General features: G+C 38.9%; 1 protein-coding gene across 2 annotated transcripts in view; it reads left to right on the plus strand.

Annotated features, from left to right (window-relative positions):
* Window positions 1–1,008: 1,008 nt before the first annotated feature.
* CEP120 (centrosomal protein 120) overlaps window positions 1,009–18,790 on the plus strand; it is a 45,131-nt gene continuing 27,349 nt past the window's right edge. Inside the window, exons 1-11 of one of the 2 annotated variants that reach the window (XM_065662259.1) lie at window positions 1,009–1,217; window positions 3,261–3,417; window positions 4,289–4,403; window positions 7,337–7,478; window positions 8,988–9,136; window positions 10,339–10,536; window positions 12,493–12,720; window positions 12,975–13,182; window positions 14,251–14,388; window positions 15,607–15,781; window positions 18,126–18,275. In XM_065662259.1, coding sequence (XP_065518331.1) covers window positions 1,166–1,217; window positions 3,261–3,417; window positions 4,289–4,403; window positions 7,337–7,478; window positions 8,988–9,136; window positions 10,339–10,536; window positions 12,493–12,720; window positions 12,975–13,182; window positions 14,251–14,388; window positions 15,607–15,781; window positions 18,126–18,275 — 1,712 coding nt within the window. In that variant the 5' untranslated portion in view covers window positions 1,009–1,165. The remainder of the gene's footprint in view (window positions 1,218–3,260; window positions 3,418–4,288; window positions 4,404–7,336; window positions 7,479–8,987; window positions 9,137–10,338; window positions 10,537–12,492; window positions 12,721–12,974; window positions 13,183–14,250; window positions 14,389–15,606; window positions 15,782–18,125; window positions 18,276–18,790) is intronic. The other variant, XM_065662258.1, reaches the window with a different exon arrangement.

The following is an 18,790-nucleotide window of genomic DNA, read 5'->3' on the forward strand; positions in this document are numbered from 1 at the left end:
AGATTCAACTCAGAAATTAGAAAATTCATTTAACAGTGCATCGGAATCAGAATGAAATCCTCCAAAAGAAAGGGGCTCTACCTCTCCCAATGTTTGCAAATCACAACTCAGTATCTTCCTGGAAAATGTGCATTACTAACAGAGGAGAGGTTTATGTCAGTGCAAAGTTTTTGCCAGGCTATCTAATAAACTAGAAACTAGGACTTGGAACTAGACAGCAGCCTTCTAATATCTAAAGGAGTCTATACAAAACCTGGAGAGGGACTTTTTACAAGGGCCTGTAGTGACAGGACAAGGGGAAGTGACTTTACACTGACAGAGGGTAGATTTAGACCGGATATTGGGAAGATATTCCTTACTGTAAGGATCATATTACACTGGCACAGGTTGCCCAGAGAAGCTGTGCCTGCCCTGTCCCTGGTAGGGCTCCAAGTCCAGGTTGGACGAGGCTTGGAGCAACCTGGTCTAGTGGAAGGTGCCCCTGTCTGTGGCAACGGGTTGGAGCTGGATGCCATGAAGGTCCTTTCCAACCCAAACCACTCTGTAATTCTATGAAACAGAAGATTGTAAACATAAAAATGGTTTCTTTTGCCTCACAGTCACAGCATACATGTAATCTAGGATGCTAGGGGACACTAATACCTGGTATTGCTTAACTGACTGTTACCTCACCGGAAGATAAGAGTATCTTAAGAAATTATCTGAGCACTACAAAGCTGCATTTCTCAGGAGCCAGGTGCAGTATCCTCCCCCGCCACGCATCACAGCGAGAGAAACATAAGGACACTTCGCTGCTTTAATACACAGGGTGTCTTGCCCGAATCGTCCCATTGCTACCCTAGAAGACAGACCGACGGCTCAACACACCCAGAAGCAGCCAACGACAAAAGTCCGACACAAAGCAGCTCACGACGCGCACCACAGCAAGCCGTGGGGCGGGGAACGGCAGTACCCCGCCGGAAGCGCCGCGCCGTGCGGCAGGCGGTGCCGTAACTGCAAGGCGGAAGTGCAGCGGACGGTGGCAGTTGGCGTTTAAAGGTTCCGAGGCGGTAAAAGGGGGACGAGTGGCGGCAGGGCTGGGGTAGCTCCCTTTGCGGTCTCGCCTCCGCCTCGCTAGTGGCCTCGCTTCCCGGCCGCCGCAGCAGCCCCCGGGCGGAGCGGGGAGATGGTTTCCAGGGCCGCGGATCGGCTGCTGATTGTCGTCTCCGTGCTGGAAGGTAACCGGAGGAGCTCGCGGGCTCGCAGCTGTTTGTCGGTGCTTCCGTCCTGGACGGAAAATCTTGGGGGCGGCTCAGTGCCCGAGGATGTGTTTCATGTTATGGAATGGGCGGGCTGAGCCTCGCTGCATGTGGTGAGCTGCTCAGTTAATAACGTGGTGGATGTGCATCTCTTGAAGCAGGATAGACTACCCCCAGTTTGTTTCTGGGGTACTTACCCAAAACATTATTTTAAATCGTATGTAAAATAATATTTAAAATAAGTGACTTGGCCAGCAGGACCAGGGCAGTGATCGTCCCCCTGTACTGCACTGGTGAGCCCGCACCTCGAGTCCTGTGTTCAGCTCTGGGCCCCTCACTACAAGAGAGACATTGAGGTGCTGGAGAGGGGCCAGAGAAGGGCAACAGAGCTGGTGCAGGGCCTGGAGCATAAGTGTGATGAGGAACTGCTGAGGGACCTGGGGGGTTTTAGTCTGGAGAAGAGAAGGCTCAGAGGGGACCTTATCACTCTCTACAACTGACTGAAAGGAGGTTGTAGTGAGGCGGGTGTTGGTCTCTTCTCCCAAGTAACAATCGACAGGACAAGAGGTAATGGCCTCAAGCTGCACCAGGAGAGGCTTGGACTGGGTATTAGGAAAAACTTCTTCACTGAAAGGGTAATCCAGTATTGGAACAGGCTGCCCAGGGTGGAGTCACTGTCCCTGGAACTGTTCACAAACCGTGTAGATGAGGCCCTTAGTGACATGGTTTAGTGGTGATCTTGGTAGTTGCTGAGGTAATGGTTGGAATTGATGATCTGAAACATCTTTTCCAACCTAGCTGTTTCTATGATTCTGTGAAAGCCTCCTCCCTTTTCTGTGCTACCAAACTCACCTGCCCCGTGTTGCTGTTTGACCTTGTGGATGCGGGCAGTTGCTCCCACCATTCCTTTGAGATCGAGGCCAAGTGCAGGCAGAGACACCTGTGCTGTGCCGGCCCTCCAGCCCCAACTGCGAGCAGCAGCACCATAGCCTTGGTGGGCCCTGGCTGGCCAGAAGCCAATGCAGTCAGGCAGCACAGGTCAGGACAGCTTAGCATTGGGGTCAAAACGATGGAGTCCAGCCCATGTGTTGTGGTAATCCCTATCAGTTCATGTCCTCCTTTTATTTATTTCTAAGTAGTGCTCTGGTGTCTCTAATCCCATATTAGCAGTCTTAAGTTTTTTTTAGTGCCTAGCTAGTCATGCTTCATCTTGTATTTCTAATTACTGAGGTGTAATTAGTGTGCTAGTCTGTGGTGTTTGGTGAGTTTTTTTGGAGGGGTTTATTTTTTCCCTCTACGTTTTGGGTTGTTTGTTTTTTTTAGGGGCTAAGTGCTTTCTCATTGTCAAGTAAATCCTTTCTATTCATTTAGGTAGCTTGCCAAGGCCTGTTTAAAATAAGATACTGTTCTCAAACATGTACATAGGCCACACTGATATGTGTAAATTTTAAGTATTCATTTTGTCATTTAAATTATTAATCAGAATGTGAGAGGATACTAAGCACAGTACAAATCCTGCATAACTTCAGGCACTCTCTTTAGTAGTGATTCTTTTTTCACAAGAGTTGGAAAACCACCTCTCACTGCTTTCATTAGGTTGTATTTTGCTGCGTTAGTGTGGGGCAGAGATAAAATCTGCAGTAGAGAAAAAACATTTGGTCTGTCTCTCATCTGTTCACTTGGCCTGAATCCAGTCACAATTTCTCAAAATTAAATCGTACCAGTTGCCTAGTTTCTTATTCTGTTTGTTCTTTGTTAATGTCTTGTCTTGCTGTTTCTGTATGCTTCGCAAATATTCTGTTTCATGCGCTAGTGTGTGGGGTTTGGTGTCATTTTTTTTTTTTTTGTGCCTGCATAGTAGGAAGATTTTTTATTTATTTATTTATTTAATATAAAGAACAGAGCTTTAGAGTAAGCGCAGGGAAGATGATAAAGGAAATGTGTTTTTATGTAATTGGTTTATGGCACAAATCTCAGCTCTCACTTTTTTGGTGATGGCACATGGCAGTTACTCTCCTACAGGCCGCTATTTTCCAAAACGACCCAAGCACCTGCTTATAGTTGAAGCAAAGTTTGATGGTGAACAGTTGGCTACTGATCCCGTAGAGCACACGGATCAGCCAGAATTTGCTACAGAACTGGCTTGGGAACTTGACAGAAAAGCGCTTCATCAGCACAGGTAATATTAGAAACTTCAGTCTAATTCGGAAATAAAACTTAATTTTCTTTTCTTTACAGCTACTGAAATACAGTTTTTCTGTTACTGTCATCTGAATTCTTTTTTTTTTTTACCTGTGCACTGACCTACCATAATGTTGCCACAAGAAACAAAAGTAGTATGTAGCAAAATGAGTGATATAAGGGTATGTTTTTACACTAATAAAAAAAAAAAAGCCAAGAGCTTATAGCAAATTAATAATTCTGTAGTTCAGGCTTTGGATTAAAGCTTTCTTATGTATATGGTGACAAAGAATTAACTTCAAGCCTGAAATGCCTGTGGTAAATGCTTCTGAAAATGTGAAAAATTGATTAAGGTTTCTATAAATCTTATTTAGACTGGCAGATTTTAATACTACCTTTGTATTTTCAAAGAATTTAAAAAAGCCATGTGATCTTTGTTTAAGAAAAAAATGCCTGATGTACCTTGTGCTAGATACCTTATCTATGTCTCTAAGTATTATTTGGTGCTGTCAGAAAGATCTTTTGCATAAGGCCTGTTTTTAGGATACCTTTACGAGTAAAATTCCACTTTCATGTGAGGTGTAGTGCTTATTTTTCGTATGTGGATGATCTTGCATTTATTGGTCGCTAATGACTTTAATAGCACTTGGGGCTTGGTGAGACAGCACACTGTCTGTATACTTGTCTTACAAAATCAATCCACTTCATTTTGTCACTTAATGATGAATTTTAGACCTTTCGTATAAATTCAGTTTCTGACCTACAGAAACTAGCTATTTAACAAATTTTGTATCATTGGTATGCTTGAAACTTAAATCTGTGAACAGATAACTTTTACATTTTGGATTTCAACTGAGTTGTTGTTTCAGGCTGCAGCGTACACCTATCAAACTCCAGTGTTGTGTGTTGGATCCTGTATCTTCATCTAAGGATAACATAGGCTATATTGTACTTGATTTAAGGGCTGTACAGGAAAAGAAGCAGGTATGTTATGGGGTCTAAATCTTTTAAAACTTATGTTTTGACACTGGTACTGTTACAGATAATAGAATTTCAATTAAGGCACAGACAAAAATTGAATTGTATTTTGGAGTATGACTACTAAGCGATCATTTACTTCTCTTCTTGGTTTTTGGGTTTTTTTTAATAGGCCTCAGTGCAAGATGTGTTAGGCCATCAGAAGTTCTAGTCCCTTAGCACAGCACATTATAAACGTAATGTAATTATTTATATAAGTTCAATCAAAATTCTGTTATGCTTGATCAAAACATTGCTGTGATACAGGTCATAACAGTGTCTTATTTTGTCCTTCGTAAGGTTCCTGGTATCCTTATGGCTTTGTGATCCATATAAATTACTGTGCACTGTCAGTTGAGAACCTGAAGATTTATAGCATACTTTTCTTGCTAACTTGTTTACTGTACAAATTGGTGCAAAAAGTATGTTCATCTAGTCTTCCAGGCATCGCTGTATAGAATCTTTTAGTATAATAATGTACTCAAAATAGACCAAACTTTTGGAAATAAAAACTAAGGCATATTTCTGTAGATCATAGAACGGTTTGAGGGGGACATTAAAGATCATCTAGTTCCAACCCCCCTGCGATGGGCAGGAACACCTTCCACTAGACCTTGTCACCCAAGGCTCTGTCCAGGCTGGCCTTGAACACTGCCAGGGATTCGGATACCCACAGCTTCTCTGGGTAATCTGTGCCAGGGCCTCACCACCATCACAGGGAAGAGCTTCCTAATATCTAATATAAATCTGCCATCTAAGCTTTTGCCCATTGTCCTGTCACTACATGCCCTTGTATAAAGTTCTCTTCCAGATTTCTTTTAGGCCCCTTTAGGTACTGAAGGGCTGCTCTAAGGTCTCCCCTGAGCCTTCTCTCCAGGGTGTTTAAGCCCAGCTCTCCCAACCTGTCTTCCCCCACTAGGCCTACATTTTCCCTAGGTGTTTTGGTTTTGTTTTTTTTTGAGGGGTGGGGTTTTTTTTGTGTGTGTGTTTTATTTTTGGTTTTTTTTTTTTGTTGTTGTTGTTTTTTTTACTTGTGGGGTTTTTTTTTGTGTGGGGTTTTCTTTTGTTTGTTTTGTTGTTACTATTGGATTTTCTTGTTTGTTTTTTTTGGTTTGTTTTAATCACCAACATACTTACAGAAGCTTTTCCTATTGCCCTTAATGTTCCTGGCCAGATTTAATCCTGTCAGAGCTTTAACTTTCCTAACCTGATCCCCGGCTGCTCTGACTATTTCTCTCTATTCCTTCCAGTTTACCTGTACACTGTAGGCTTCCTTTTTGTGTCGGAGTTCATACAGGATTTCCTTGTTCATCCACAGAGGCCTCTTTGCTTCATCTTTGTCAGCATGCATTGCTCCTGAGCTTGGAGAGGTGATTCCAGAATATTGAATAAACTTCTCCTTGAGTTTGGAGAAAGTGATCTTTGAATATTGACCAGCTTTCTTGGGCCCCTCTTCCCACCAGGACTTTATCCCCTGTTACTCCACCAAGCAGATCCCTCAAGAGACCAAAGTCAGTTCTCCTGAACTCCAGGTTAGCAAGCTCACTGCACATCCTCCTTGCCCTAAAGGTCACAAATTCCACTGCTTCACGGTCATTGTAGCCAAGGCTGCCCTTGAGCTTCACGTGCCCCACCAGCCCCTCCTGGGTCCATGGTCTTAAGTAGCTAAGCCCATGGCTGAGGTATCAGTCCTGTAACAATTTGTTGATTGGCCAGCTGTGACTGGCCCTTTCCAGCCCCTTCCCTTTGACCAGGAGGATTGACAAAAATACTGCCTGTGCTCCAGAGTCCCTTACTGCTGCTCCCAGGGCTGTAATCTTTCTTGATACTCCTCAGATTGCTCTTAGTTGTATCACTGGTGTCCATATGAAACAACAGCAGCAGATAATGGTCAGTCTTCTATGTGAGGCTTGCAGTCTTGGGTTACATCCCTGATATGAGCCCCCGGTAAGCAGCACATCTCTCTAAGGAGCATGTCAGACCAGCGGGTGGGTGCCTCTGAACCCTTCAGGAGAGAGTTACCTACTACTATCAGGCACTGCCTTTCCTTAGTTGTGCTGGCTGTTACACAGCGAGCAGATCAAGCTGCGATACTCAGCTCCAGCATATCTCATGTTGTAATGGGTCTTACATCTTCAGTCTGCAGAATGACAATGTGGTTCTGCAAGGGCACCTCAAACACTGGGAGAAGTCTTGTCCTCCTGCAGGTCCTTGCCATTTCAACCTTCCATTCTTCTGCATTATTGCCCCCCTTCCCTTCTGTGTGTGCTGGTAGGCAGTTTTTGGCTGTAGGTCCACTGCAGCCTGCACTTGGAGTCAGTCAGCTATCCGATTCCTTCTTGCCCTTCCCTGATGTTACACAGTCTCCACCTGCTGCAGGAGGACCTCCACCTCAGCACACTTGTCTGCGGGCAGGTCTGCTGCCTGTCCTTGCTCCAAAAGAAAGGGCAGGGAATTTCCTGCAACCACAGGTCTGCACTGCAGCTTCTCCCTATAGCAGCTCTGTCTCGGTGGAGGCATCACCCACTACCAGGGTAGATGGTGCAGACCCCTAAACTGGTGCTGCAGCCTTTACTCTATGATGGGTGCCCGCCATTACTGCCTTGAGGGGCAGATGAGTGCCCTTGAGCTGTGCACATGGTCACGAACTGGTGCCCAGTTGCTGGGTTATGTGGACTTGAAGTCTCTGCAGTTGGCAGGTTGAATGTCCCTTCTCGTAAGAGGTGTCCTCCCTGCACACCTTCCTGTGCAGACTGTCACACCACTCCCAGGCTGATGCACTGTGCTCTGTTTGCAGCAAATGAAGTAGTGATGTAGTAGAAAAGCTAGAGCAATTTTTCCTGTAACAGTATCATATTATTTTAATGTTTTTAAAATACTTCTTTTTTTTAATCATGTAGGCACCCAGATGGTATCCTCTGCTTAGTAATAAGTACACTAAATTTAAATCTGAAATACAAGTAGGTGTTGTGTTGGAGACTGATTCAAAAGCACTGGTTGATGGTTTTAAAGCAAAGGAGGCATCTCCTAGAGAAGGGAGAGGTAAGTAACATAATAAGAATATCATTCACTTTGAATTAAAAATGTCCTCACTTCTGGATTCCCTTGTACATGCCTCTTGGGTAATTAGTGAAATATGTAAAAAGTAAATTAGAACTCAGATACTAATGATAGTAGATGTCCTTATGTGCTGTGCTTTTTAGTCAATTTTTTAACTGGGAGTTTTTGCATGGAAGTTAATAGTTTAGAAAAACCAAAACCAAACCCGTAGAAAAGATAATAAAAAAGCCACCAACTAAAACCAGATTTATCTCCCCCTTATCCCCAGCCCAAAAAGCCTATCTATATAACTTCTAAAGGCTTGAGCCTCTGATGCAACTAGTGGATTTTCTACTACTTATTTTGTGTTCTTGCCTTGAGGGTGATTTTTTCCTAGTGCTAAATTCATCATCTGCTTATCATGATATCTGGTTTTGTAAAAAAACTCCCTTACTTAGCTTACTTCCTCCTTTCAGGGTCACATCAAAGCACAGGGAATTTTGCATACTATAAACGTTATAAAAGAGCAAGGAACTATTATTGAATGATGTGTTAATCTGCACTTCCCTTATTATCTTTCTGCTCACAATCTCTCCTCATGACACTGGCAGAACATAGAAGAAATCCCATATGCTTTCATCCAGCACTGTCTTCTACCTCGTGCTTTCTGTGGAATAATTGATTCAAAGAAGTTTGCCAGCTTTTCTGTTTATTTTGCCATCTCAAGATTATTTAATGCCATATTTAGGTATTGGAGGAAAACTGATGTGCAGATTTTTCACAGGCTTAAAGTTAATGTTACAAGCATTGGGTGTGGCAAAGCTAGACTACCCAGTCCTAGTGTACGCAGATATTTAAGGAGACATTTTCCTTTGTATTTTTAATTATTTTCTTTTATTTTTTTGCTTCACTGACCTAAGTAGTTGAAAATTTCTAGTGTTTGAAATGGAGCCTTTAGGTTAACTGTCAAAAGTGCTGTGTGATTATTGCTGTTTGGTGTCATCTGAGATGCCTTGAATGTATTGAATTACTAGCACTATAAACTGGTTGACCAGAATACAGTCAGTGTTTTATGCACTGAAGTCTTGAGCTGGAAAATCTTTAAATTAAACTTTCTACAGGTGTGTGGAATGAGACATACTTTCAACAACTGAACAGGTTGCCTTATGCAGTTACTTCATTCCCTTTCATGAGTAAAATAAAGAAACAGCATGGTAGACTCTAATGCAGTGAAATAGTCACTGTAATGTTACTCACTGGAACAGTAAATAAAAATATGCAGGGGCATTCTGTGTTTGAAATAACATCTGCGCTCACCGAATAGAAATTTTTTTTTCTTTTTTTTATAGCTGTACTTCTGTATACTTAGGGACTTCTTTGTGTTGAAATGCCTTGGAAGCGTCAGGAAGACCTTCTATTTGTAATTTTTTTTTTCACACGTACAATATCTGAAAATAAAATGATAGGTAAGATTCCTGCAGCAAGTTACTTAATTTATTTCTTCTCTCTTAGTATCTGCCCTTCTTTCTGGACTAGACCCTAAAAGTATTGTACCAGTCTTGAATGAAGAAGAGGGTTGTCATCAAATTGGACCAGCGGAATATTGCAGAGACTACTTTGTCTTGTCTGTGACCATCGTGTTTGCCACACAGTTGGAACAGGTTTATTTCATTGCTTTTGTTTCATAGTTTTTAAGAAGTACTATCTCATGCTGGTATTTTTGCCCTGACATGCTTTATTTCTAGTTAGAATTTTTATATTTTAAGTTGCCTGTATTAAGTAGCTTTGTCCCATATTGAATTAATATACATGAGTTTGGATTTTTAAACTTTTATGTAGTGCATGTGAAATTACAGATAAAAGATAAGAATGCTTTTGGAGCACTAAAATGGCATTTTCTTTAAATTATGAACTTCAATGAAATGCATACATTTATATTACAATAAAGTATTAAAAGTATGCTTATGGATAATATCAGTCTTCAGTGTGGTGTCCACATGTGCTGAAGTTCAAAGAAAACAATGTACCTTTCAGATCCATAAGATATATGAAACAGTAGAGCTTATATGTTGCCTAAGGACTTACTAGGTAAAATTAAGGGCCATGCTGATGCGATTATTTCAGCTTTAGGCTTCAGCTGCTGTGTTCATGCTGGACTGTACCACACTGCTACACATTGTCTGATTTAAAAATATAGATATACCCAAATTACTGTGAAAGTCGTGACTCCAAGCCGGTGCGATTTTAATTGATCTGTAACTTACAGTATATGAAAATCTCCCCTCAGTCTTGTCATATTTTTACATAGAAAATATTTTTCCATGGCAGAATTACAGGGCCTTGTGAAGTAAATTTATTGTGATCAATCTGGGGTAGCTTGTTCCTTTCTAGGCACTGAATTCACAGGTGCAGTGGTTACAGGATGAAGTAGCTGTTTCTGGCTCTTCCAGTCTTTTATTCAATCACATAAGCTATTACATAACTCAGTATCTAATCTGCATTGTTTATTTATACTATAAAGATATTGTGGAGGCACTGCTGATTTCTGAATATTTGTGCAGTACTTGCCATTATTGAATATATGTCAGGTACAGCCCTTGGTGCTGATAAATCTTAAAGGTAGTTCAAAGTGGGGCATTTTGCAAGTTACTGGTATACTTGTACAGTAAGATAGTTTTCCTCTTCAGTTTGATTATTAATATTGAAGTTTTCATTTTGTGTGTGTAGTGCAAACTAGGATTTAGTTCAACTACTTGGTAGGTTGAGATCACTTTCAGCTCTTTAATTTCCAAGCTAATACTTAAGGATTACTGTAGCTGCACTTTAATGAACATGGTATCTCCTTTTCTGCATCTTTTTTTAGTTAGTTCCTGCTACTATGAAGCTTCCAGAACGACAGCCTGAGTTTTTTTTCTACTATTCGTTACTGGGAAATGATGTCACAAATGAACCTTTCACTGATTTAATTAATCCAAACTTTGAGCCAGAAAGAGCCTCAGTTCGAATACGTAGTACTGTTGATGTCCTTCAAGTTTATCTTTGTGCACAGTCAAAATTGCAGGTAAGCTGTTTCATTCTCAAATGGGAATGAAAATAATGAAAATACAATATGGCTCAGGCTGGAACAAGAAAACATTTCTCTTTCCAGAACTAGATTGTATTGCGGTATTTTTGCTCAAATATAAGTTGATTCCCTTGCTGGTATGAGGGAAACCCTAGCAGCACCTATATGGAGTGCTGTGTCTTCAGCACAGCTGCTATACTAAGCTGGGTTACACGACATGATAAAACGTATTGCTGAAACATGATATTCCGAAAGTGTTAATGTGACGTTCTCAAGAGCATGAAGCTCTGGGACTTGTTCTGCAATCAGACCACCTGCAACCCACAGTCCTGCTTTGTACTGCCTGTGATAACCTCACCCGTACCAGTTGCTCAGGTCACTTTTTTTAAGCTCTAAAATCACTGTGTCTTCAGCACCCTTTGTGAATATCAAGGGAGGTCTGGCTTTTTTTCCTCACTCATTAACCAAATACTATTTTTAAATACACCACAGCCATATTTGGGCTGTTACAGGATGCTGCTTATCTTTAGTTATGCCTTTAAATGGGGGACATGGTTTAGTGGTGGAGTTGGCAGTATTAGATTTACAGTTGTACTCATTGATCTTAAGAGTATTTTACAATCTAAATTATTCTGAGAGAGTATAGAGAGTGTTTATGGCAATCTGTGTCTGGCTCAAACTTAACTCATTACAAAATGAGATTATCTGATTGAGAGTAGTACAGTTTCTAATAACATAGCTGGTAAGTAAGACAGTGTTATACAAAGTAAGTCTTGGATCTGGACCCCTTTAAAGTTATTTTTCTTTAAACTTGTACAGACTATTCTAGTTTATTATCCAAGTTTAAGAATATTCCTGTTTAAATCTTGTTTCAGGTTGTTCTGGGGTTTTTTTACCTCAACTTTAAATATTTTTCTAATTACAGTTTTTGGAAGAAACATGGACTGATGTGTTTGGAATTTAAACTTAGTCTATGGTCTTGAAAGAAAGTATTTAATATAACATACACACACAGAGAACTGTGTGTTTTCATCATATTAAAGAATGACTTATTAAACAAGTTGTCATGAGGTCAGATCTACATCTTGATTTACAATTTTCTTTCCCCAGCTTCTCGCCCAGCTATTTAAAATTTAGGATATAGGAACAGAGCATGGTATTCTGATCCTTAATATTTAATATATTTTTTCTGAAAATGAAGACTTTTTGTATCACGTTCTAGCTGCCAGACTCGGGGCGGGGAGGTGGTTATATGTAGTATATGTGTACATGTGTATACGCACCTAGGTATGTATATTGGCAGCTGACATTTTTTAGCATTAAAGTCTTCATCAAGTGTTATCAATATTAAGGATGAGATTAGTGTTCTCATCTGCTAAAACAGAACTGATATGTAGGTTTCAAAGAGTAACTTTCACTGAGGAAAATACCTTAGATTGTGGGGTTTTTTGAAGATTATCTTCTACTTACGTGTGTAAATACGAATTCATGGAAGGAAGAAAGAGTTGACTCAAGTTTTGAAAAGGAATAATGCTTCTTACTAGGCAGTTATTCAAAATCCTTGCTCTTTAGGTGGTGTCTAAATATATACACAAAGGCTGAGCTTTGCAGTCATGCATCTTGAATGTCACTGTTTCAGGGACAAGAATCTGCTGTGTTTAGAAGCCACAGACTACTTAATTCTTTTTCCACAAAGGATGGTATGACAGGCCCTTAGAAGAGCAATGCTGCGATCTGCTACTGTGCTAGTACTAGGCAGTTCGTACCTTCTCAGTACTGAAATCTCATACCTGTTCCGGCACTTCTCAAAACACTTGTTCTCAACATACAGGGACTGGACTAGGGATACTCATTTACATGTTGCGCTTTTGCTACCTTTTAGTAGAGGATGAGCAGACAGTTCAAGGGGAAAGGGACATGCAGTTACATTCAAACACCTTTGTATGTATGCAGATCCATCTTTGCTGCGGGGACCAGTCTCTTGGAAACACTGAAATACCCCTGTCTGGATTACTGAAGAAGGGAAATGCGGAGATCGATAAACATCCTGTGACAGTAGAAGGAGCATTTGTCCTTGTTCCACCAAATAGAGCTAAACAGAAACTGCCACAGTTGCCTTTGGATATGGCTCCTACTGTTGGGGTATCCATAATTCTGCAAAGGGAGAGCTTGAGTGCCCAGGTATAGCTTATGTATTTTTTGTTTAGACAGTGTTGTACATTTTCATGTTTAAGAAAATATCGTTGACATTTAAAGTCATATTTGACGGTTAAGTATGTAAAAGAACCTGAAAAAATAAGTTGCTTTATATGAATATTCCTTCCATTGTTTCATTTTTCTGTGTCAGGAAAATAATCTCAAACTATAAAAATATTGTAGATGGAATTTTTCAGTGCCAGCCATGATCAGTAAGAAAACTATATTACTTCATTCAGCCTGTGATTCCCTTAAATGCTCCAACTGGACCTAATCAGCCACAGGAGAAAGTACTTTCAGCTGTTAAAGGGAAAACAGGGGGCCTGCAGCAGAAATCCCAGAATGCCCCATCTCAGGTTAGCCACTCTTCTTCAACACAAGATGAAGTAACAGAAAGTGAAGTAGAAAGTCTTAAGTTTGAAAAAGGCATGAAAGTAAAGAAAAAAGGTATGTAGTACATAACTTTTTCTTTTTTGCCCAGTTGTCAAGTGTGGTCTTGGATCATGTACTGTGCTTCTGTGGTGATAAATTTCAGGGGTATAAGAACCACTTGCCTTAAAAAATTAAAAAAAAATCAAAAAAAAAAACCAAAAACAACCAACCAAACAGGAGGGAAATAAATGTTGTAATTTGAATATGGCAGTTTTTGAAAACATTTGGAAGAGCCAGATTGGAGATTGAGTGGTATGTAGGTGATCAGTGGTGTCGATGGTTATCAGCATGAAAAATGACATAAATGCTTGGAATTCCCTGAATTTGAGAATGGGAAGGTTCAGTACAATACTCATTAAGAAACTGACTTTCATGAGGAGATGAAATAGTCTAATGTTCACATTTAATAAGTAGAAGGGCAGGGGGAATGCGGTATTTTTAAGATTTCTAAGGAATTTATTATGTGGACAGTTGTGAAAACAAACATTCATACTGCACAGGTTCTTGGACACAACCAAGCAACTGAGGTTTTTGTGTGTTTTTGCATTATCCTTTTGTATGGACTTGGTATCCCACATAGCCTTCTTAAGGCTTCCTTCCTTTTGTTTTTGATTTGAGGACTGGTCTGGGGGGGTGTCAGGAAGGATCAGTAGAAAGAATGCTCTCATGATAGAGTAAAGCTCATAAGAAAGAATGTTAGTTTGCTTAACATTACTGAATGTGCATCTTAAGAGATGGTTTATGAATAAAGCCAAATTACTGTTTTTCTAATCATACTTGTATTACTGTTGGGTTGTGGGTTTTTTGAGATTGATCCTAAGGACACCGAGTTCTGTAGAGGAAAATCTGTGTCCCAGAGCGTGCTCTCAGGGTTTGTCTGCTGATTAAGCCAAATTTTCTTTTAATCCTAACTTACCTAAGCAAAAATTTACATGAATGTGTCAAGGAAAAAGTATTGTGAACCCAGCAGCTAGTTTGAATTTGCAGTTAAGAAATACAGTATTGTGCTCTTTTATGAATAGCAATCGTTTTATGACTATTTTGGTAAGGTGTAAAACATGTAATTTCACATTTATCTTTCAGGGCTGGTGGCTGAGTCCTGTCAAGTGGTTAACAAACAGTGTACTGAAGAGCTTCCAGTTTTCAAATCACAGAACAGACCAAAGTCACCTCTATTGTCAGATCTGCAAAATCCCAGTAATGCAAATTCTATTGCATTTAGTACATAGAAGGAAATTTTAATATAGCAGCAAGTTAAATGCATTTTTTTATGCAGCCTATGTATGTTGTCATATGGCAGCCTTGAACTCCTGTTCAGCCATATCATTATGCCAAGCACTTTAGTGGCACTACCTGAATCACTGAAAATTATTTTATTCTTATGTTGTGCTAAGTAGCTGATGTTGAAGTGTTATTGCATTTTCCTTATTTGTATTGTTACTGCTAATGCAAATAAACATGCAGGGAAAAAATAAAGTCAATGCTAGGAATGATGTATTTCTTTTAAAATGGCAAAAATTGAAACATTTTAAGTAATTATGAAGAAAGACTCTTAGAACAGCTAGCACTTTACAAAAGGCAACTGAGCTCTAACACGTTTTTCCTTTCTTTCTCTGCTTTGCTAATTGAAACATTTTTGGAGGATACCTGTGGTGATTCTTTGTAAAACTTGCAGTTTGGCCTTTTACCCTTTGAAAGCAGTATCAGGTGCCACTGTAAGGACTTGAGAAGCCTGGATGCAATTGGACAGTCACTAACCATGGCTTCTACTTCCTAAATTATGAAATAGATGTCACTGAGGGTGGGTTCTTGTCAAAGGGCATAAAGAGATATGGTTTACAGACCAAGCTCGAACACTGTAGTTTATTTCAGTAGTTAAACCTCAGCTTGGGAGCCACAGTTGATTCTGCCTTACATGAACACTGCTAATTGACCTAATTCTCTGTCTTTTTCAGTCCTAAACTAAAGAGGTTAATTAATCCAAAACAAACTAAGTTAAAACAAATGACTTTTTTATAAGCCCACTTCTTCTGCAAGCCCTAAGTTAGCTAGGAGCAATTATGTAAAATGTTGAAAACCATAATCTTGTAGCATCCAGAAGAATTTAATGTGTTGGATATTACTCTAAACTTCAGTGAGATAGACCTACATAGCTTTAAAAATTAAAGCAAGAAAAAATACTATGGAATCTTTTCAGAAGATTTAAAATATATTGGGGTTTTGGTTTGGTTTTTGGTTTGTTTTTTCATTTGAAAGCAGTAACTTACAGAGTGGCTATTTTTCATAGTATTAGCTTATACTGCAAAGAATTGAAATCTGTTGGAAAAGCAACCCGTCTGTACTTGCATTTAAAATGTGAGACCTAGCTTTAATATATTTTGTTATTTTGGTCAGAAGAAATAATTAAAAATACACACAAATTCTCCTCTGTGTTTTCAGCTGATAATGGTCCAGTAGCTGCATCTCAGCCTATCCCTGTGGGTGCATCCAGTTCTTCTGAGCCTTCAGCACAGAAAATTGTTATTCCAGCAGCCTCTCACCATTTTTGCTTTTCAATAGATCTGCGAAGTATACGTGGTCTGGAAGTTGGTTTTCCAATAAATTGCATTTTAAGGTATGATTTATTTTTGTTGATGTTATTCTTTTTATCTTTATTTTTCAATACAAAGCCTTCATAATCCAAATGATTGCTTGAGTATGCTGCCTGATGCCTTTCACCTTTAGGTAGCTGATTTTCAGTAACAAATTCATTGGAATGGTCATCTGACTTATCACTAAACTTCTGAGTATTACGGCATTAAAGATAGTGTGTAACACTTCACCTGCACTGTAGTTTGCATTAAATCTCACTTGAATATCTGAGCTCAGACAATACAGATCATCAATCAGTCCTTAGAGGAAAAAATAATTAGTTGTCTCTTTACGTTCTGGCTGCCTTTCCAGGCGGGTGAAAGAGTAATTTCAATAGGTTTCCATAACTCCACCAAGAACTCCTTGAAGTAAGAGACAGATCACCTGGTTTGTGTGTGACAGTGATTCTAAAGGAAGAACATTCTAATCTTAAAGTGAAGAACCAGTGAAATAAATGCGTTATCATTCTGAGATGTAGTATTGGGGGGTTTTGATAGTCTTTGCCTAGAAGAAGCAAATCTTAGTAGCAAGAAGTAGCATCTTTGTTACATTCATTTGTGGGGTTACAAAAAAGACAAGCTTTTTGGATACAGGAGGTTTGTGACTGAAGCAAAGTAGAAAACTACCAGTGCTAGTTTTGAACAAATGCTTAGAGAGACTAATTTGTTACTGATGTCAACATGAAATAAAAATATGGGAGCACTTTTGGAGAATAAGCAGATGTTAGCTGGAAGGTGGGTGCAAAGTTGGACAAATAAGAACTAAAAAGATGAAGGACCAATTAAAAGTAAGGGTATTGAACCCAGTATCTGTATGCAGGTGGGGTTTGGTTGGTTTATTAACATTACTAGAAAAGATAGAAACTTCCTTTTACCAACTCTAAGAACAACCTAAATCTTAGGTTGTTCATAGAATTTAAGGAGTTTGTAGATATAGGTATGGTTTTATAGCTTAAAAATAAAAAAATTCCTACTCATGGAATATTAGTGTATTGGTGCCATCTGTGAATTCAGTGGCTCATAGTAGTTTTTACGGTTTGCCTTCTAGTTTCCATTTGGACCCTTTTGGTGCACATGATGAAGCATATCTATAAGTGGTAATTTGGTTTGACAGTGTTGAATTTCTGGCTATGCATCTATATATGCTTTGCATCTGTTGTTCTGACAAGAGTTTGGTTCAATACAGTTTTAACTGTTTATCGGGAAATCTGTTCAGGTTTATGATTCTTGAAGTTTTGTTTGAATTGGGGTGAAATGGTGAGGTTGGATTGTACTATTTTAAAACATCTGAATGGTTAAAAACATCGTTAGTGGTTTTATGCATAGGCTATATTATTAAATAGTATATGTAAAACTACATACAATGGGTGGAATTTTGTCACATAACATTAAAATAATTTGTTTCAGAAGAGTGACAGCAAATAAATTCTACTGTTTCATGTACTTTAATTTTTACAGTCAGTGGTGAACATGGCAGGAAACTAAAGAGGAGAAACATCCAAATGTGTAAATGTCAAGAAAAGTTGGCAGGGTAAATAGCCACATTTTTGCAGGATATTGGGAGCATTATTTCATTCAGGTCTAAACTAGCTCTTTAAACAGTTCTGCACAAACAGTTGAAGTGTGGAATTTTCTAGGTGGCAGCGTTTGATGCAGCATTTATTTTTTTAGTAACTTTGCTGACAGCTGGCATGATCAATTTGAGAAAAGTGAAGTTTGAGAGGTTCCTGGCCTCCCCTTTTATCATAATAGTTATCATAGACTAAATAGTGCCAGTAGAATAGTTTCAGGCTATATTGTAAATAATATTTGTAAAATGATTTTACTTTCCTCAGAGATTTAAACTGAGAATTAAAACCTTAATTCCTCAAATGTTACTGAAATTTTCAAATGGTTCTGAAACTGAGTGTATACTCCGTTATCAGTTATTGCGTATTAAACCAGTCTTAGCTGTAAACAGTTGCAGATGTTTTAAGTAGCAATCTACACCTGAAAATAATATTCCTTTCTTATTTTTCTCTGCTCATTTTATATAATAATTGCAGAATTTTAGTAGATTAAGTCACATGGTTGTGAACATACAGGTTATTAAAGCTCTTTTTTTTTGTCAAAATAACAATTAATATAGACGAAGGTGGATCAGTGCTGAAGTAAATGAAAAGGTGAATATTTGAAAACCAAATTTTGTTGTTACAAATTTGTGTAAATTTTGCTAACTTTTGTACAAGTTGAGCTTTACTAAAATGTCTAAACTGGTTTTCTTGTTGTGGAAGGTATTAAAAAAATTGTAAATTATTATTTAATTGTTTTTGTTATTGTTTTTATCAGGTACTCATACCCATTTTTTGGCAGTGCAGCGCCTATTATGACAAGCCCACCTGTAGAAGTTAGAAAAAACATGGAAGTCTTTCTTCCACAATCCTACTGTGCTTTTGATTTTGCAACTATACCTCATCAGCTTCAAGATACATTCCTGAGGTGATAACTTAGTTTCTTTTTGTCTTAATCATGCTTATCCTATCTTTTTGTTGTAAATACATTCATGTTCAAGTGTTTCACTTAGGATCATAAATTTGGGACTTTAGTAAGGAATCCAAGTGCTAACACAGTTGAATATTTTAATATGTTGCTCTTCCAGTTTCTCAATTACTTACACTTAAAGTCAGGGGCTAAAATTCTTGCATTTATCTCGTGAGTACTTATGCAGGGATCATTGCTTACAAAAAACAGTGCAGTAAGGTGTTAAATTAAACGCTAATAGTGTAGTTTTAACAAAGTTTTGCTTCAAATAGAATAGGTAAGCTTTTTTTAATTTTGTTTTTAATACATGATGAATATCCAATGTTCCTGAAAATACAGCAGGTACCCAGGAAGCTGAGTACAGTGTTGAGGGCTGTGGTACCATTTTCCCAGTATTCCTACTAGCTTTTGATAGCTGATTAGGATGTAGAATAAAGAATCATCGAATTAGTGGTATTTTGAAAGAAGAGGTG

This window comes from Lathamus discolor, chromosome Z (assembly GCF_037157495.1).
Source record: "Lathamus discolor isolate bLatDis1 chromosome Z, bLatDis1.hap1, whole genome shotgun sequence".
Taxonomy (NCBI): Eukaryota; Metazoa; Chordata; class Aves; order Psittaciformes; family Psittacidae; genus Lathamus; species Lathamus discolor.